The sequence below is a fragment of the Lonchura striata genome, chromosome 2, assembly GCF_050655825.1.
Source record: "Lonchura striata isolate lonStrDom1 chromosome 2, ASM5065582v1, whole genome shotgun sequence".
NCBI classification, from domain to species: domain Eukaryota; kingdom Metazoa; phylum Chordata; class Aves; order Passeriformes; family Estrildidae; genus Lonchura; species Lonchura striata.
Window position 1 is genome coordinate 19,859,858 of NC_140704.1, and position 21,837 is coordinate 19,881,694.

At 36.3% G+C, this 21,837-nt stretch overlaps 1 protein-coding gene across 1 annotated transcript in view; it reads right to left on the reverse strand.

The window, feature by feature from the left end:
• The window catches only part of MALRD1 (MAM and LDL receptor class A domain containing 1), a 236,730-nt gene extending 215,189 nt beyond the window's left edge, over positions 1-21,541 (reverse strand). The window contains exons 1-7 of the mRNA XM_085565894.1: positions 21,233-21,541; positions 16,843-16,983; positions 12,829-12,923; positions 12,589-12,750; positions 8,556-8,649; positions 4,785-4,928; positions 1,815-1,972 (exon numbers count right to left, since the gene is read on the reverse strand). Of these exons, the coding sequence (XP_085422020.1) occupies positions 1,815-1,972; positions 4,785-4,928; positions 8,556-8,649; positions 12,589-12,750; positions 12,829-12,923; positions 16,843-16,983; positions 21,233-21,395 (957 nt within the window). The 5' untranslated portion in view covers positions 21,396-21,541. The remainder of the gene's footprint in view (positions 1-1,814; positions 1,973-4,784; positions 4,929-8,555; positions 8,650-12,588; positions 12,751-12,828; positions 12,924-16,842; positions 16,984-21,232) is intronic.
• Positions 21,542-21,837: the final 296 nt, after the last annotated feature.

Sequence of the window (21,837 nt, forward strand, 5' to 3'; positions counted from 1 at the left end):
CAGTATGAGTAACTCACATGATCTTTAAATAAGTCTATGTGCAATAAATATACTTATGATTGAAGGAGAAATTGAAAAACTTAAACATAAAAGGGTTAAGAGAATCTGTGGAAATAGAGTGGACTGATGTAATAAATACCAGAAAATGTTTTTCTGATTAACATGTAAGGACCAGTTTATCAATTAATTCAATCTAGGCTCCCAGTTCTATGGGAACTTATATGTCAGTTTTCTTATGGTTTTCACTTACATAAGTTGCTCTGTTTTCAGGGAAAGAAAACTCTAGAAGTGGATCCATTGATGCTACTTAGGTGAACTGCTGAAATCAATATTCCTGTTCTGTCTCAAGGTTGCTGTGAGTGTCACACCTGGGAATTTTTGGCAAGTACTATGGCACAAAAATCCATGCATTCTGACCAGAACACTGATTATGTTACAATTCCCTGACACAGTAAAGGGTCATAGAAAAACACAACTATTGGCTTTTATAAATGAAACATGAGCAAAAGCCTGGAGTTTTTTTCATGAATATTCAAAGACACAATCATAAATAAATAAATTATTCCCATTACCTGTTCTTATTTTAAGACCTTTTGCTTGTGTTATACTTTGGGGTTTTTACCTAATCTTTGTGAATGAATTGGATTTAATATTTAAATATATATATTTTTGGGTGATAATAATTGACTTCATATCCATCAAGATATGAGAACCTTTAACTTCATGACGGCAGCTCTACCGATCTTGCTTTCAATAAGTAGCAGTGCATGCATCAATACTCACCTATTAAACCAGACTTCCAAAAGCAAACATCCTAATAGTAGAAAGTCTCACAAGACAGGGGAGGTAAGTGTCAGTGCTTGGCACCAGTTGACAGTGGATGGGAACTGACTGTCACCATCAGTTCATCACCCTGCTGTAAAACTTTCACACCTTCTCTCTGCGAGTTCCCATGGACAGCTCCACTGACTCCTTTCCTCTTTCTTCCACATGGCCGACTGACTCCTGCCTGTCCCTAGCAGATACCAACCCTTACTGTCCCTTGCACAACCACCTGACCCTTACTCCTCACAGCACAGCCAGCTGACTCCAACTCTCCTCCTAACCAGATAATCCACTCTTTTATACCACCCATCCTTATTGGACACTGTGACCAGTTAAGGGCAAGGCTGTTTCTACTCTTTGGTTATTAGCTCAGCTGCAGCTCCTCAGGGGTGAGATTGCCTTCAGTACTGTCTCTATTCTCTTATAATCCATCCTCCCTCAGGTAAGAAAGATGGAAAGAGTTTACAATGTTCAACTGACATTTGTGTTTCATTCTGGCAGGGCTCTTTTATCTACTAATAGGTAGAAGAATAGAAAAATTACTGCTCTAGCACTTGGGCAAAGCAAAGTGGGTGTTTAATCAAAAACTCCCCAACTATCCTGAGCCAACAACCTTTTTTAATATGTCTCTGTAGACAAAAGCACCTATTTTCTTAATTCCATAACAGGAAGAAGGCTAGAAAAGCTGTTACTATATATTTCCCCCCTGAAATCTGCAATTGATTTAATTCTGTAATATCTGGGTTTGTCCTTGAAGCCTTATTGCAGAAGCTTCACCCATCAAATCTGTTCACAGCTGAGACAGTGAACAGCCAGGTCTTGCAATTGCACAGACCAGTGGAATTACTGGAAAACCAGTAACCAAGTTACTTTTTGCACAAGCTGACTCAGGGGACAGGCATGCAGTGGCAGAGGTATCCTGCATTTTGTCTGGTAACACCGGGGCTGCCATACCTTTACCTTTTGGAAATGAACACTTTTCTACTTACCTGATTCATAAGCAGTACTGCCTTGAGAACACTACTATCTGCCATGGAGTAGTGAAACTGAAAATGGCAAGTCTTGCTGGAGCAATGACACATGGAGCTGTTTAGATGGGCCCTTTCATATAATGCTTTGTCATTAGTTTCTAACCATTCAAAATGGCCTGAAGAAAAAAGGAAAGGAAATAAAGGTCACTTCTTCATAAAACATTTTTTTTCTCAGTCTTAAAAATAAGGACTACTCTCATGTAATTACAGCTTCATTCCAGTCAGAATGAAATCTGTTCATCATGCTGATGATGTGACTTGGATGCCATGTATTTCCTATTAAATAGATTTAAATATATATATATATATATATATATATCTTCATTTTACTCACAGATAGCCCCAGCAACCACAAATTATATCAGTAATAGTATTTCAAAGTTTTTACTTTGCATGCTAAAACCTGCAAGAAGTCCCAGCTCAGCCTCCTTACATTTACAGCCATTCAATATCCAATGACAAATATATGTGGGAACGGGGCTTTCTTCCCACTGTGGTTTCAAGGAAATATGCTTTTTACAGCAATGCTTAGGAAAGAAAAAATAAGAAAAATTGTCATCTGCATTACTGCTACAGGTAGCAGTCACATCACTATGTAATCAAGGTCTTCTCAGACAGAACTTCTGCAACAAAATGTTGGAAGCATATTGTCTTTTCACCTGAAGCAGAAAAGCAATTTGTGCTCTTCTTGACTTTCTGACCCTTATAAAAAGCATTCCTACAAAGATCTAAAAGAGTTCTCCATCCCCTCAACAGTGTCTATTAGTTTTCAGAAATAAAAAGGCTAAATACTTTTTACTAAATATATCAGCTCTTTCCCCACCTCCTCAGTCACTGAATACTTTGCTGCCTTCTGCAGCAACTATTAAAATAATAAACAATGACTGATTAAAGGTCTTAAGTCTGCAGTTTCTGTGTTTATTTATCTAAATACAACTTATCTCAAAACAAGGAAAAAGTACTTTCTGAACAGTATTATAGGGGAATATAAAACCTCGGGAAGAACTTTTGATGCTAGAGAAATTAAGTGGAAAAATTATAGATAAATTGCCTAAAATAAAAAATGAGAAAAGCAAAGCAATAAAGGAACAAAGAAAAAAGGTCTTCCAAGGACAGAAAGTATTTTATTAAATTTAGGGACACAAGCAAGGGAAGATTATTCAAAGGCTGTAAGAAATATTTTCTTTATATATATATATAATTGTTTAAACCTCTTTTTTATAATTTTATTTCTTACCTCTCTTCTATTTATAGAAGTAAAAGCTTTGATCAAACTCAGAATATAAAGCTTAGTCAAGCTCTATTTGCATTGCAAGTGAGCCCTCAAGCATTGTATTTTTGCAGTTTTCATACCATGTCTTTAGTTTATAGAATATTTTTTTATATTCAGCCTCTTCATTTATGTCTCAACACATCTGCATGAATAGAAATACTGAGTGTATTGAAAGGTCAGCAATCACAGTTCAGATTTTTCAATGCTTTTCAATGTTAATGATGAATTAAATTCTGTATGTTGTTTTGATGCTTGTTTTTTCACACATTTTCATTTTTCTTTATGGCTGCACAGGGAATTTCTCTAAGTAGTTGGGGAAATTCAGCCTACTCAGCTGCCTGTGCATATCCATACAATGATGCCCAAGCAAGCACCTATGCAGGAAATATTTCCAAATATATTCTCTTTCCATAGACACTGCTTGTAATACGCTCCTGTAAAATCCTTACAGAATTTCAATATTTTTGTGTTCTCACTATTGCCTTAAAAGGAAAATCCATACCTGTTACTAGCCGTTAAGATGTCATGTTAAGGTGTGGCACAGATACACTGACTTTATGGGAGGTTTTTCAAATAAAATCAAATGAAAAATCTCTTGTTTGTTAGATACACCAGTGGAAATTGGAAGATGATATGACTCTTCACATTTAAGGGGAAAATAATCTGCTTTACACTATGCTCTTCATTATGCATATCTGCAAAAATTACCTTTAACATAGTGTGTACACTCAGGCATTTTTCCTTGCTATTCAGTGATAATTTGACTTATAGATGTTTGAAATTAATTCTAAAGTATCTTCTAAATTTTTTAAAATAAAAACAATATCTAACATTCATTCAGCTTCTATCAATAAGATGTGCTCCATTTCTGTGGGTTCAAAGTTCAAGCAGTAATCTCCATAATATCATTTCTTCAAAGCTGCATCACAAACTGCATTACTACAGCAGTACTTGACCCCTCTGAAGGCAGTCTCAGTACACAAGGCAAACACTTAGCAGGGAAGATAATTCCATCTCACAATAGAACACTTAGAGATTTAAGCTTCAAAAACCTTTCCCATAAACCCATAGAGACATACTACACAGTGACTTCAAAAACAAGTGATGCTCCTTACTTAAAATTGCATCTGGAGCAATTTTATTGATTTCAATGGTAGGACACTATTTTATAGAATAATTGTTTATTTACATTTGCCCCAATAAAAGGTATAAAATGAAGTTCCAGACTGTATGCTCAAGCAGAGTACAAAGTCAAACTGCCAAGTACCAAAATCACAACAAAAGAGAAAAACACACATATGGAGGCATAGATGAATTTGATTTAATTTCACCAAATTCTTGCACAGATCTCATACAAAGAATAAACTGGAGAATAAATCAGCTATTAGTTTATATTAGAATTCTTATATTAAAATATTTAATGAATACCTGAAAAAATTCATTAAACCTTACAATAAAATATTTTTATGCCTTATCAGAAGGAGTGCTCATGATGTCCTTATTAAACAGCCAAAACAAAACCTAAGTTAAATACAAAATACATGCAAGTACTTTTTGTAGTTTTATTCTGGTTTGGCATTGAGGTACCATCTTTCTATAAAAAGCACTATATTCTTCATGACAACTAGTAATTTTGAGTTAAATTAAATCCCCACCTTCAGTATCCTTGCTGGAATCCTCCTGGAAGGAACAGGAGGCAATCTTGTGCCCAGTTTGCAGCCGTGCCCCCAGAGCAGGCTCAGCTGGCTGGTCTGAGTGCCACTCGCACACGCCAAGCTCAAAAATGGAAGTCTGTGGTACTAAAAGACAAGGAAAAACAATCATTTCTTAAAAAGTCATTATATATGAGACTATTTCTCATTAGAAAACTATGCTTATTAAACTCCTTGGCAACATTTCTGCTTCTTCAAAACATTACTTCAAAAGCCCTGTGCATCCCTCATTGCTGCCCTGTATTTCAGCCTGCCATCTTTAAATATTCTAAGAAATCATTCCCTCAAGACAGAGGCTTCTTTGAAAGCAATGGAGTGCTATTTATGTTAGCCAGCCATCACAACCTTCATTAATTCAATTCCACAGAGAGAGTTGCCAGGTAACATAAAAACTGACATGTTTTAAATACCTATTTACTTTTCTAGGTGATAGCTACAGAAAAATCACTTTTAACTGAGGTTAAACTCGGCAGCATCTCCACAATGCTTGTAATAGAATACTCCTTTCTAGAGACAGAAAGGTTCTGAATGCATCACCACATGTTTTCGAGAGCTTTTTAAGGGCACAGCATGCTTGACTAATCAAGCTGCCTTCAGCAATGGCCAAGATTTTAAGCAGGACTGCACTATGACAATGAAGTTCCACTTCTTAATGTTATTGCAGGGGAAAGGTAATCTCATGCTTAAGACACATTATTAAACAACAGACAGGATATCTCAGAGGAAACATAGACATTTCTAGCTACATGGAGAAAACAGTTTCAGGTTAGTTTACCTAGATGTTACTGTCTCCTTCATCTGAAAGACATTGTATTATTCACATTACTGACATCTCAGTGAAATGGGCTGTCCAGCACTACTGCAAACCTTTCATTTATTCCCTGTTCCAGGGCTGAATAAGTGTGCACTGTTTTCAAACCATGTGTATTATCCAAGAAAGAGCTTGTCAAAAACTTATTTCCTATGGAAAATGCAAAATTCTACAAGGGTCTGGAAAAGGATGGATTTTGTCAAATTTCAGCATGCAAAAAAAAAAATTTCAAATTCATTCAGAAAAATCAAGATCATGTTTTAACACTTTTGAAGTATTGATACAAAACATCTCAAGTCATTCTGTGGGGTTTTTTCTTTCATTTAGTTTTAAATATTTTGAAGGTTGTTTTATGAAAATACCCATTTTCTAGCTCTTAATGCCACAGCATGTCAGACAACAGTAAGATTAGTATTTTGGATTTTCTGACTCCCATCCCTGTAGCAGCTCATCTCAAATATCTGCTTTCTGTAATATTAAAGGCTGCGTCTCTGCAGTATTAGAATTTATGAAGGAATTCATTTTAATATTTTGTCAGCTGAAGTATTCATATTGGATTTTTGTCAAAATGTATACATTAGAGGTAGTACATAAATAATTACTTCAGTTTCCCTGAAAAAAAACCCATAACTTTGCAGTGGGCTTTGTCACTTCTGCATTACAAGTGACTTAAGGAGGACAAAAACCTCATTCTACCTTATAGCACTCAATTTTCATGCCCTGGAGCTCTTTACTTTCATCTCTATATAGAGATCAGAAGGACAGTCTTAATGGGGTTCTTCACATATATAAGTTTTTTGAAGTTGTGAGAGAATTCTACAAAGCAGCCACTTGGATAAGAATATGAAGCCTTTGAACAGAAGGTCTACTCAAGGTATAATTAAAGGAAATTTTACATTTTGTGTGTTTCAGAAAATAACTACATATATTCTATTTTACAGCTAAAGTTTTTTTTCTGCAGCCCATACTCAAATGTATGATAAAGAGCTGTGGGGGTTTTGAGTGATAACAAACTATTTGGCAGCTGTTGGGGAAACTACAAACTGTAGAGTATCTTAAATTGCTATACTGAAGACAGGGTTTTACTTGCAATTTTTTTTCAATGCATGAAGTTTTGTCTTTCAGCAGAACTGGACAAGAGACTGAAGTGGGACAATTTGGGAGAGGGGAAGGGATGGAAGGGAAGAAAGAACCTAAAGCATAATGAAATTACTTTTATATTTAACCATGACAGTTTGCATCAAGAAACTCCTGAAAGCACAAAAATTTAGAGATATTTTACTCACAACCCTAAAATCATAGCCATGCTAATGAATAGAAATGCCCAGGTCATCTCTTTTGTGCATTTGTACCAGGATTAAAAATCATTAAGAGTACATTAAAAATGCAAGTTTTAACTAGGGATTTCATGAAATTCAAGTGGCTTTCATTAAATACCTACTTATCCAGACATTCCATAAGGGCTAGAGAAAAAATTATTTCAAATTCAACCAACCATTAGTCTGACCTTTTGTTTTAATTATTGGAAAATGTTCAGTAGTAACACTTCTCTTTCAGGGAGAAAATTAAGATTCTTTGACCCTGTTTTTTAGCTGCTGTGAGCCATTTGGATGTCACCTAATGAAGCTGACTTCTCCTAATGAGGAAACACAGGATAAGAACTGGCTCTTATTAGATTATACCTGAGGCACTTAACAGTGCAGCAGCTCAATCTGTAAGCCACAGCATAGAGTTCAACAGCTGCCATGAAAGGGAAGTTTAACACCTGGATTTACAAGATATGGAGAAAGCATACATCTGCTTCTTTTCTTTTTTTCTCTTCCATCTCTTTGAGACAGTGTTTCATCTTATATCTGAGTTCTTTTGGTTTGATTTGTTTTTGCTTTAAAAGAATCTTGTTAAAAACTCTATGTATTTTTACAAACAGATCTACAGCAACTGGCTAAACAAGTACATAGGTTTCTAGAATTATAGAAATCTAAATATATATGCCTGCTGGCATCACTAAATTAGGCTTTGTAATTTGCTCTAAATGTGATCTGCTTGAAATTGCTTAGCACTCAAACATATTGATACCCATGTGCATATTTTTTCAATAGTTTTTTCCTACAGGGAAATCTAGCAAGCATTATTTAGGAGTATGGTAAATGCAAAACCAACCATGTAACCTAGCTTGGTCTGTGTCAAACACTGCTTTTAATATCTCAAGTTAAGTTTAAAGTCTAAACCCTCTGTGCCCATTCCAAGAACAAAAGAAAGAAAAACAACGGAGGTGGTTTGAATCAGAACTGCACTCACCTGAGGATGTGACAGAGGTGCCAGAGGGCAATACTCTGGTGTAATACAGAGCAGCAAGCAACTTCATTTATGCTAGGATGAGTAGCACTCTTTTTCCATGAAAATACATTGGGTTGGAAAGGGAAATAGGAAATGTTTTGCTGAAGAATTCTGACATGCAGGGATGGTCTGACTGCAGAGATGACCAGCCTGACATTACAGCTCTTGGATGTAGCAGAGCAGAACAGCATAACCCCACTGCACAGCTAAGGATCAGGACCTTCTTGCATTTAGAAATACAAGTGCATTGGGAATCTTCATAGTCAGACCAAAGCTGTGCCAGAGCTGGCTGAACACATCAATTCTTCAGCCAAAAACAGTAGATCTTTTTTTATCCACGGAGCCCTTCATTTATAATGTATCAGATTTCTTAAACTATTTATTGTCTTTCTTTGTAACTGTGTTTAGATGTGAAAAGACAGATGATTGTTTAGAGAAATGAAAATGAGCCAAATGAAAACACTTAAATAGTTGAAAAAGCAAAACAATTCCATTGTCTTTTCTCTTCTAATCCAGGAAAAAGACAATGTAAAATGACCTGTCTCCTGAAAAACAGTTATTCTTACCATGTGCTACAGAACATCCTTCACTAAACGTAATATCATCAATGGCAACACTTTCACCTTGTCCCTGGGTCTCCACCATCCCCGAAAAAATAACCTAAAGAGATTAACAACAAATCAACAAGAAACAGAGTTTATCAGTGTCACAGACAAAAAAAAAAAGCACACAATATATGCCAGTCAAGTTCATGGAGTATCTAATGGAAATATGAGAACTCTAATCACACATTTAACAATTTTGAAGGATTATCATCCTGGCTTTTTGACACACCTGTGGCTTTCTTTACCTGAGCACAGATAGGTAAACCAATCATCTAACTCAAGATTAAAGTAGAATTTAATGGAAGGATCTGAAAATCACAATAAAATGCCTTAAAATCTAAGCAAGGATCATGACAGTTAAAGAATAGAACACTAAGGAGTTTATGTTTTATCAAGCCATTATTCCACCAGAGACTAGAAATATGAACATTTTCTGGTTGATTTTAGAATTTCTCAAAAACATGGAGAAAAGTCAGAGCAAAAAAACCCATTATTCAGAAGCCTTCAATCACATTTTTAGGCAAAAAGCCTTGAGGAGTACTTGGTTGACAGTTATTCCGCTCTAATGTTACAACAGTGGGACTTTTTTTCTCCACCAAAGTCTTCTATACACAAGAAGTTATAAGTATTTTACTTTTCCATCTTAAGGGCAGATTTCAACCACATTTGTAAATGCCTAGACTATTACACATTTTCTGCAGTGGTGTACAGGGCAACTGACCAATTGCAGTCCTGGGAAAACAAAACAAAAACATACCAATCAAAACAACCCAACAAATCAATCTTATTAATAACTTTCCTTAAAATATTCCCTAGCCACATCTTGGGATGAAACAGTTCCAGGATTTTCCAGGGTCTTGGAGGTACGATCTACCTAGAGGTACATTCTAGCTCTTATTAAGGAATTCACAGTGTTACCAATAGTTTTTCAAACATTAGCTTGAGAGTTCAGCAACAATATGTGCATAGTTTAACAGACTAATGCAGAAAACTTATAAATTACCAGGAACTGAGTTTTTTGCTGTACAAGATGACTCAACTTACCCAATTATATGACCATTATGGTATGAATTGGAGTTTTGTTTTTATGAGGGGCGTAATCTTTTGGGTTTTTTTTTGCTTTACTGAACCTGTAGTTGGCTTGCACAAGAAGAATGGCAGCCATAGCACATTCAAAAATATGTTTATATAAATGAAATCCAGGATCTTGGAAATTTGCTCATTTGATTTGTTTCAGAAAACTGTATTTTGAGTTCTTGAATTCTGCTGCAATGATATGTTTAGTTAATGGTTACTTTCATGATATCACAACAAGGACAAATAGCATATTCCTATTTTTTTGTTTCTATCATGGCATGGTTTCAGATAAGTTCCTAAAACAATACAGTGCACTGTTTTATAATTAGAAACACCATAAATATTATTTAATATCAATGATTTGACAAATATTTTACCTTTGCAGTAATGTTTCATTCTGAACTCAAGATTTAGTTGTTAATAACTTCATTTAAAATACATATCTACCTATAGCTTGCATCTGGGGTTTCATAGTCAGATTTTTTTATATAGTGAGAAAAAGTGATTTAGACAATGCTAAAGAGGGAGTAGCTCACTTTGCTGGAGCAAAATCAGAGGCTGCTTCAAGTTCATATTCCATCAGAGCACACAAAGTCTGTATGAACCTGCGCTTCCTCAAAACTCTTGAACAGTCACTCAACTTCCCCACTTCCAGAAGATAATATTACTAGATGCCTCCAGCTGCTCTTGTGTCTAGAAAAGATTATCCAGGCTTTATCTGGTGCAGATACCCAGCTGAACTTCCCTAAGTTCAGTCCAATAATAACCAAAGTGACTCACGCCCAAGTTTTCTCCAGAAAGGAACAATTCAGTTTTCCTTCTCACACAAAGTCTAGAGCTCTTTAAGCTCACAAGTCAGTAACAAAATAAGTCTTTGTGGCACTATTTGCTCATAACTACAGTGATATTTAGCTATGCAATGTCTGTGAGCACCTGATCAAATGAATTGTGGGCTGACTCCACAATGCAGCCACAGGAGCAGATTGCAGCACAGCAGCAAAGCACAACGTAAAACAGGAATCAAGCACAAAGACACAAATGAACCCCAAGCCTGGAACCCTTTGCCTTAATGAAGTCTGGGAGACAGATATTTGCTCTCAGTAAATCAGAAGAAAAGTAGCTTGGAGAGAATACCATGATACAATTGTCCAAAACTCGGCCAAAACAGACATACTAAGCTTTCTGCTTGTTGCATGTAGTTAAACCACTGGCATTTCAGAACACCATAAAATGAAGATTTTTAAATGCCAAACTAAATTCTATATCCCATAGATATAATCCAGACTCTTAGTAAGAAGAGACATAAGTGTTAAACACTCAAAATCAAAATGAGCTAAGAAAATAAGCAGTGGAGGTTCGGTGGTAGCTTTTAACTAAAATCTCACTTCAAATCTGTTTTTAAAATTGACAGAAGTGTTAAAGCACCCTATTTCAAAGTGATTTGTACATCCAAAGAAAAATTATTTGTCTCCCATAATTTTTTTTCTCATGGAAACACTAATAATCAAAACTTGATCTTGAAAAATGCCACAGGTATCCCTGTAGACTTGTCATATAAAAGAACAAGTGCGAAAGTGTAAGTGAATTTTATTCACTTGTATGACATTGATATCTTACAAGTTGTCACTGGAGCAAAATGTGCAAACAGAAGAAAATTTGCTTGGCTTCAGACTCTAGGTTTTGTGAGGTGCTGAGCTGTGTTTCTTAAGTCAATTGTAATAATTACTAGAGTAAGTTTGATACCAGCCTCTTTAAAGCTGGACTCTGCCCATCAGTTCACTTGATAGAGGCCAAAGGATAACCAGGTTTGCAAGCAATAATCTAATTGGGATTGGACCTAGGAATTCAGAGGAAGTAGAGATTATATTATGTAAACCATTCCTGGACTGAGTCAACTTGCCAAGTAATACAAACAATGAAAAAATAAATCTAGAATGACACCAGAAGTAAGCCCTTCCAATACAACCTTAGATTGCTATACATACACCCTTACCAGGTAGAGGTGAGTTACTGACCAATAACAATGTTGATACTTGAGTTGGGTACAGGTATTTTGCAATATACATTCTCAGAAGAGTTGAGTAGGCCAGTATTACTTCAAAAATCAAGATCCTGTTGGATGCTTCAGCACAATATGGAAGCCAATATTGTTACTCATTTGGTTTATGGAAACGAGGTTGTGCTGCCATGCCTTCAGGTTTGCACACTAAGCAACTTCACAGTAACTGCAGTAGCAGGAAAGGCCTCTCATTTTCTTCTCTGCTCCCCACTTTCTCTCCAGTACTATGCACAGCAGCGAGCGTACATCACCCACAATATTAGAGCCCTAAGTTACATTTATTGTACTAATGCTTTTTATAAATGCACACACAAAAACATTTAAATAATATATGACACTTGCATTGCTTTTCAGTAGCTTTGAGCAAAATTAAACCATTTGCATGTGTTCTGTGACAAAGACTCAAAGCTGCAAGTAATAGTTAAGCACAGTGTTTGTCACCTGCGGTACCCCTATAAACAGTATCTCATAATATAAAATGCAGTTTCCTATATAAATAAAACCTTGAGTTTATCAGTCCAATTAGACTGGGGCTAAGAGAAGAATGTATTAAAAGTTAAGTCACAAGTATATCACTTCTATGAGCTGGTAGATAATTTATGGCTCAATGAGATGGTTTTATTTAAGACACACACATGGTTTATGTAAAGTTTGGTGTCAGTTTTAACACCATTAATAATTAAGAACAAGCTGTACTTGTTAATGCAAACTATGATCTTCAAAATGGCTTTTTTCTCATTTACCTCATGATAATGTCTTCTTTTCAATTACAAAATATTTAATGCTGACCTATTAAAAAGGCCCACAATTTATAAACCATTTAAGAAGTGTCCTTTACAGTGACCTCAATTTACTAACCTCAAACCTTTCGGTGCTATTGATTGTAATGGTATTTATGTTCCACTGATTTCGTAGTTCTCCTGAAACTTGCCAAATGTTTGTAACAGTATCTTCAGAGAGCTTTTGAAGCCCCACCATTAATGTTTTGCTCCTTTGACTGACCCAATAATGGAATCTAATCTGGGGAAAAGAAAAAGGTTGATTATTTCAGGGAAACAGTGGTAAACAGTGTAATACAAAGAATGTGCACCAAAATACCTGGCAAAGGTGTTCTTCATCAGTTGGAAGGAAAACGCTTGTCCTTAAAGCTGCAGAAGAGGATTGCGTTTCAGAGGACAATGAGAGGAAATAAGCTATTAAAAGGAACAAAAATAGAAAACTTAGAATCCTGGGGAAAAAAAACAATAAAACAAGGAGACCAATATGCAGAGGTATAAATTAATAACTAAAAAGCCAACTGGGATTGTTTTCCCAGAAAAGACTAATAGCACTTGTAGCCATTGTGATCCAAGCTTTTTTCCATGTTCAATATTGTCATGGTATTGCTCCACATTCCAGCTAAAATTTTAAGCAGGATTCCAAAACATTTCATGTGGTGATGTCTTGAATACTCAACATTTTGGGACAAAGTGAGACTAACTCAAAGATCTGATCCAAAGACTTTAAGCTCCAGTGATTGAGTACATAACTTATTTCATACCCAAACATCGAACTTCTGTAAACAGTAATACATATTTGTCATGATAGTTCAGGTCTTTGATGAGGTGGTGGAACATGAGAGAGAAGACTTTGGTGTTTTTATAGGCTGAAAACTGGTGCTGTCTGGGCTCTGGCTGCTCAGAAAATTGCCTTGAGAGAAAGATGTAGTATCTTTGTATATTCCAAATATAAAAAGTTGTCTTTGTAACTTCAAAGCTACCATTAAATATACCATTATTTATCATTTACAAAACAAGTCCTTGCTTCCCTTGAAAGTGTTAACAGCTCAAGAGGAGTCAGTGAACTATGGTTGTTGCCATGCCCTTTGACTGATCATGTCTCTTCCTGATAATATTGTTTCAGATCTTATAACAGATGGAAGGCAACCACCCTATTTTAGGATATCAAACACTGCAAGTCAAAATTTAACTCTTCTTGAACATAAAGATTTCAGAGATGTTTGATGCTAAGGATGCAAGACGAAAAATAAAGAATGGAGAATACTCAGTCTGTTTTTAATTCTTTTTCTTCCTTTCTCTTCCTCTTCCCAAACTCCAAACAATGTCAAGTAACTTGCTGTCCTCTGACATTAACATGCTAATGAAAGGAGGAAGATAAAGGAGTAAAAAGGCCAAGCAGGACTAAAGGAAAAAAAAGTCCTAAAAATAAAGATTAATGCATTCACCAAATATCAGAGGATAGATCAAAACATCTAACCACTTAATTTATTAAACTACCCACCTTGACCTCTCATCCTTGTGTGGAACTGGAAAGCCCCTGATGAAGCACCACCAGCCCAGCTCAGGGCAGGAGCCAGCTGAGCAGTCCCCCACAGAGGAGCATTTTTCAGCCTCTACCAGGGCAATGCCCATGTGCCCCCAGGTTTTAGACCTTTCCTGACTGCTCAGGCAGCATTTTCAGAGCCTGCCAGCTGCAAGGGTATTGCTTCTACCCACAACAGATGGCTTGCTGTCTCTGCAGAGCCCTGTCCCTGACTCCAATCTGTTCTGTTGGATGTTAGCTTCCATGAAATTTTGAAATTTTTCCTTTTAGTTCTCTAAAGATGAATATGTCTAAGAGTAAAAAATTTGTTTTTCATGTGCCACAGGAATTCTAAGTTTTACACAGATAGGGAAGAAATATTAATTTTAAGGAATTCTTTGAACAATCATTTCAGATTACACCTCTGCATAGAGAATAGTGTCATCTATAGTGTCTTTTTCTGGGGGTTCTTTTAAAGTGGCTGTCATTGTTTTGTTCAATCACTTTTTCAGTGAAAAATAAAAAAGATCATGAGAGACGGACCTAAGGAAATATTTTGGGTTCTGGTAAATGATTACATAAATCTTCAAAGGAGTTAAATTTACCAAGGGATTTTTCTTTTCTGCTAATGTGTGTGTTTTATCCTGATGGCAGGAAGTCTTCCTTTTAACACCACTCAGCTGTCATGATAGAGAATCATTTCTGGGTTTTAAGCAGGAACCAACATAAAATGGATTACATAGTCTATTGAGTCACCAGCAGTGGGAAAACTCAACTCACTTTATCTTCTTATCCATAAGAAGATAAATATTTCCTAGGCAATTAGAATCACCATTTAGAAAATGAAAGTGCAGTTTAGACATTCTCCAGGTAGAAAAATAGAAGCAAATTAATACAATGCATTTAAATCTCCTCAGCTATTCAGTTCACCAGTCTGAGTACGCAGCCTCTCAGAAAGCTGAATAGCTACAAGTATTTGAGCTTCCTGCTACCTGAATAAAGTAACTTAGATTAACATGACCACTGCACAATTCAGACCTAGCAGATACAACAGTGACTGAAGGGCCAAAACAAGTAAATGAGAACAATACAGGTGACTGAACAGTTTGCTTCGTCTGCAACAAACACTTCAGTTCACGATTCTCAATCTTTGCCTGGCTTTGGCAGTCTGTACAAGTTATATTTTCCCTTCCCTACCAGTTCTTATTGATTTTTAGTGTATCTTTCTGGCATTTGCTGAATCCTGATGTGGTGTGCACTACCAATCATGCACAAATTCTAGAAACTTCAAGTGCAGCAAGACTGTTGCCTGGCTAACCTATTCTGATTCTAGCCAAGAGTTTGCTATATTTGTATTCCATGGTACTTTTGGGGTTTTCTTAATGTGTTTCTTAATGCTAAAAGATCTATTATTTTAAACTATTTCACAACTTGCATACTCGAGAAAAAGCTTGTGTTTATGAAAAAGGTTTGCTAACTGCTCACATTTTTGTGCCACATTGGTCTAAATCAACACTTATTTAAGAGCAACCTTATCTTTGGAAGCATAATGCACACAGCAGGATGTGCTTCTGAGATACACACAATCAAAAACTGAAGTTGCTAAAAGCATATCAGATATATAAAATTTCCTAATTGCAGAGTATCATGAGAATTGTCCACTGTGAAATGAGAGCTTGCAGGAAAACCTAGAATAGGGGTTTTGGTTGCTGTTTTCCTCAATAATATAAAAAAAAATTAAATTAGGGTTTCATTTTCATGTGCTGATTTCTAAGCAAGTTTTCCATACATTCCACTTGAAACACCAATTTATACTCATTGTTATTGAGAACTTCTATATTTTTGATGGTTAATGCAATGTGTAGGAGATGCTACTTTAGAACAGTGCAGATTTCCACAGTCCCAGATCATCACAGCTTGGGAACAGGGTGTAAAGCACCTGGACTAATCACAACAATACTTGCATCCCACCTAGGATTCTCTACTTGTACATGTTTCAGCATTGCATGCCTGCCTTCAGGTGCTCAGCACGAAGGCTTCCAAAGCACTGCTTGTGCCTAGGATGGATGAGAGGGTGTGGGTGGAGGTGAAGGGAAAGAGAATAACAGAAAATATGGAGAAGAGAACTAAACAGCTATTGTATTACAGTATGCATCACAGAAGGAAAAGCAGGGTTTATTTGGCCATAGGACAAGTATAAAGGGTAAATTTCGTCTGAGAAGAAAGAAATTACTTAGTTGAGAGACACTCTTCAAGGTAAAATAGAATCGTAAGATTTAGGAAGAAGCTGGCTCAAAAACAGACTATCAAACCTTATGCTATCTCCAAATACAACGTCCTCTTCTCTCAAAATATTTGGAGTAGTAATATTAGCTACAGATGATAGATACACTCCAGGCATTTACTAGTCCAAGAAAACATGAAAATATGTCTCAAATTTTCTAAACTTTGCAATCGTCAAGACTGAATTTGCCACTTAATATGTGCGAAACAAGTAAAGATTGTTCTGGTAGGTAAACACATCTTTTGAAACTGATTTTTTGAACCTCTATGATAACAAGAATTGCTTATTGGAATACTGTCTTCCTCCACCCCTTTCCCCCTGGAATTCTGTGTTATTTTAATTGCAATCACCTTAAAGACACAAATCACCTCAAAATCACCTCAAAATCACCTCAAAAGACACAGATGCTCAGGAAACCTGTGGCAGAATATAACTGAACAATCAAGAAATTAGCAAAATTTAGTAAATAGAAAACTACATAATATGTAAGAGTCCATAGTTTCCCCAAAGAACATGAGGAGTCTTACCACTCTCATTCCCATTGTGGTCAAAGTATGGTGGTCCCATCCCAGATTGACCATTTCTTCTTATCCAGCCAGGCTGTAAATTGAATTCAGGAAGAAGTTTGCATAGATTGGTTTCAAAATCACAGTTGTTCCAGGAGGAACCTGAATTGAAGCAAACAAACAAAAAATTAAAAGCTATAAAACAGAAGCAAAAGGATAATTTTTCACCATCACTTGCTATATAGTTAACACACAGAAACGCTCTGAACAGGGCCCTGAAAAAAGTGAGAAACACCAGAATGTTTAAATCATAGACAAATAGAAACTACACAGTGGAAAAAAGACAACTGAGAATGAACATGGGGAAAAAGACCCCAAACAAACAACCAAGTCCTTCCTCCACCAAACCAAATCCAAACTTGTCAATTTAATATTTTATTACTATGTTATGTGCTCTTTTCATCACAGATATATGTGTATTCACCTGCTTGTAGGAAAACCACCAAGCTAGTATAGTTTATATGCAAAGATTGTTCTTAAAATACACTGCAGCTCTAAGGTGAAGAACTTGTCCAGAGTTCTTGCACAGAAAAACAAAGAATTAACACCAGGATGCAATCAGAGAGCAAGTTTGGTTATATTTTTGATTCCGCATCATTCAAACAAGAGACAAAAGGAATCCTCAGAATGGCACAGTGTCCCCACTTGCCCTTCCACTTTCTTATTTCTTCCAGTACACATTACAATGTAGTGAGGAAGGAGCATTTTCCCTCTTCCAGATTCCCCTGTAGAGCAGCATTGGTTGGAAAAGGGAGGCAGAACACCTTTCTGGCACCAAACCCAGTTTGGTGTATGAGTTCATTCAGGTAATTTGAGGTAGGTATGGGACCAGATAAATTACTGGGCTGGAGGAAGAGATGGTTTTTGCATGGGTGTCAAACAGCCCTTCATGCATCACATACAAGCTGAATGAAAGTCTCCAGATTTTGTATCCTGTGTGGAAACTTTCATTTCCCCTGCTCTTACAGAGCAGACAAAGTTGGCTAAAACCCTGCCTTCTAATTGGGATTCTGGTTGGATACAGGAACTACAATGCCTTCAAACTCCCTCTCTAATTGGTGCCCACTCCAGGCCCCTGCTAACGCTTTTGGTCTAGTCTGTATTACCATAATTCACTGGTCATTTTAAATAAAGTAACAACTGCAGCATTGATAATCACACTATGATGTTCAATTTCATTACTTTCATATTCATATCAGTTTACTGCAACAATTAATTACAAGGTGAGGGGAAAACAGAAATAATTCATTATTCCAGACTCAATCTGCACATTGGCTGAGTCATCAACCAACTTTTTATTGCTGCTTTTATTCCTTAGATCTTTAAGTGGCTAAAAGGCATGTCAGAGGTTTATCAAAAGCACTAACACTACTGAAGTATATATATCTGCTTGGCATTGCAGATAAGATGCAGCAAATTACACTCAATATTTCTTCAAGAATTTTCATACATGAAAAAACAATTGCAAAATAATATGCATGAAATACGAAGAATTGTACCATTTTAAATAAAAAAAAGTTTCATCGTTATTTTCCAAGGCAATATTCATTTTCAAAAATATAATTTCAAAGCAAAGCAAAGTTGCTGGATGATAGATTTACAAAGGTAAAAGTCACTGCATAGAGAGTAAAAGTTCAGAAGGAAGAAATGTGTGGGATTTTTTAGATCATTTTTGCTGAGTTTCCTGTGAACAAAAAAAGAATCTAAAATAATTTCTAAGAAAAAATTCCAAGTCTCACAGGAACAGACAACAGATAAAGGTTCTATTTTGAGTGTGCATATGTATACAATCTCAGTTTATGATATTCTGGGGGAAACATATATTTAAGAGTATTTAGTTATCATTCATTTCCTGTCAAATATTTTGCAGTATGAAGACCAAATGAACAATAAAATCTGGAATTACAATTTTTATATATTTTCACTGCAGAAACTTCTTTAAATCTGAGCAAAGCCCAGGGAAAAGAGCAGGCACCTGTCACCAACATGAGACCAGGAGCTGAAATCTAAGCAGAAAAATAATTTTGCAATAATCCCAAATCCCAGAAAAGAGTGGCAGCAGGGCAAATCTTCAATTTGACTCCCTGATCTGTATCTTTGTGTCTGACAGCTGACTTATCTCCTGAAGTAATCCAGAGCACTATCCAAGCAGCCCCAGCATGCAGCCTGTCCCTCAAAGCCTAGTTCTACTCCTCTTGCTTGTTCACATGAAATACAACATAATTTCGTATTTAGGGTTATTACAGAGACCAAAGGCTCATACTAGTCTTTGGAGAAACCTTTAATTCTCTACTTTCATATAAGCATTTGTCTATAGTTGCATTCCCTCAACAGACAAATGTAAAAAGCCTCCATAAAAGATGATGGAAGAATGCACCTCTTCTTCCATATTCTGCAGTCACAATAGAAAATGCTGCCTGGAGTAAGTGCCCTTTCCAGGGAAACCAAGACCAAGCACAATGAGGATTTCAAGGCTATGCAGTGGAACTTAGCATACCCACCTCTTGGGCAAGTGATAAAAATGTATGCTAACCTGAGATGTGTTAGACATGTCAGAGAATTCAATGGCATTTCAGCCATTGCCATTTAGTATATTTTTGTACAGCACAGTTAACTTACACAGATGTACTGATATCCAATACAGCTTTAATAATTGTCTTATTAGCAGAGAAATAATAAGCAAGTATCCTAGAGCTGATTCTAGATTCCTGCTCCAAATAGTTCTCTGCATCCTCTTTGGACAAAACTGGGAGTCCTATTTTAGGAAGAAAATCTTAATGTAGCTGGACACACAAGTGCTCTTTTGTAAAGATTTCAGCTGAATTCAGTGATTGATAACATGCTCTAATTAGTAGTTTTCGTTGTGGACAGATAGATACAGGCTCATCTAAAGACCATCTGTTTTATATTTAAAGTGAAATTTTAAAATCCCAACAAAGATGGTAGCTTACCTTTTTGTATAGTAAGGAGGAGAACTTAGATAAGCTTTTTAGTTAGAATTAAAATTTTTGATAAATCCAAGCTCTTCTTTGGACTCAGAACAAAAATCCTCAAGGAGAAGGACTAACTTATACATCTGTCCTGGTTTCAGCTAGGGAAGAGTTAATTTCTTAGTAGCTGTTACAGTGGATTCAGAATGACAGTGGTGTTGATGACATGCTGATGTTTTTGTTTTTTGCTAAGTCATATATATCCTATGGCAAGGACTTATTTTTTCCCCTTTTCCTGATGCTGTGCCAGTGAAAAGTTTGCAGGGCTGGCTCAGCTGACCAGAGCCTGGTGCTAGTAACACCAAGGCTCTAGGTATGGTCTGCATACAGGCCATGCACTTCAGCATTGGACTCTGTGATCCTTGTGGGTTCCTTCCAACTCAGAATATTCTGTAATTCTGTAAAAAAAATACAAGAAAAGCACCAAAATTGGGGCAGGGGGGAGTATAGCTGGCAAGGGTCATGTCCACTATATAAACTGGGGGGAGTTAGCTGGAAGCACAGCTGATCTGGGATCAGGAAGGAGAGGTTTGGCACCGTCAGTGAGTGACAAGCAATTGTACTGTACATTAATTGTATTTTTTGTTATCATTATTATTTACCATTATTACCCTTACCATTGTTTTATTTTACTTTATTTTTTGTTTTCAATTAATAAACTCTTCTTATCTCAACACACAAGTTTTACTACACTTCTCCTCATCACAAGGAAGCAACTGTGTGGTGTTTCATCTCCAACTGGGCTTAAAAACATGACATGAAATTATTTGCAGCAGCATTTTGTACTACAGTAGTCCAGAAATACTGGAATTCTGATGCAATTTTACTCAGAGAATAGCATTTAAAATTCTTTCTCACCACTTAGATCACTTCCTTACAGGAAACACCACCAATTGTATTTGTAACCAATGCATGTGACAAAGATTAAGCTAGGATTATCAGATGCTAATCAGTTCACGTATTCAAGGAAAGTTCCACCCTTGTCTAGACGAAAAAAAAACAACGTTGTAGCTTATACCTTGGTCTAGGTATTTTGTATTAAATCTGAATTCTATCGAACATGTTTCCCACAAAGTATTACTTGCTGAATCTTCATTGAATTTGGATGAGGAAACACTTGTTTTGTGATGTAATATCCATGTGAAGATTCGCAAGAGTCTTGTACTTCACAAATGTTGAAAAAGAAAAAAAGCGTGTAAAATCAAACTGAATCTGGAATAAACTTTTCTTTCAAAAATGAAGAGGGTAAAAAAAACCAAGAAAAGAATTCCCAAACATTTTTTAACATAAAAACATACTCCCTAGTTCTCTATTCTGTCCCATTCAGTTACCAAAAGGCATCACACGTCTGCTAGACTTACCTTGTTTCTCATCACCGCTGTCTCCACAGCAGCCCCTGGAGATGCACACTTCTCCAGGTGGAGCAGAAGAGCCATCCCCACGCTGGCACCCACTTGCTGTGGATGGCCGAGGGTCCACCTGAGCAAAGCAATACAGCACACAGACGGATAGGAGCTTGTTCATGGGCTGTGTTACTATCCAAGCCTTCACTTGGAAAATACTGAAACTGCCTAGTATCGGTCATGAAGCGCCTTTTACCAAGGTATGTTCACACACATCTCTCTGGGAGATGTTCTTAGAACCTCAGTTTCTTAATCTGCAGCTTACAGGAAGTCACTGCTTCTGCAAAGCAGTGACTTTCAATCTGGTGTATCTTAGGATAATATTTAACTGAATATAACGTTTTATGACTAAAAAGTATTGGCGCATGCTATGAAAGTCAACTGTATATCATTAACTTACTGATTGGATTTATTACTCAGTGGTTTGAAAATACATTAGATAAGAAAACAACAGGAAAACAGTAGAATTACTAAATGACCAAAATCCACAAAGACCTGTATTTTCTCATATGTTTATAAATGTTTATAAACAAATGTTTATAAAATGTATAAAAAGTTTGTAC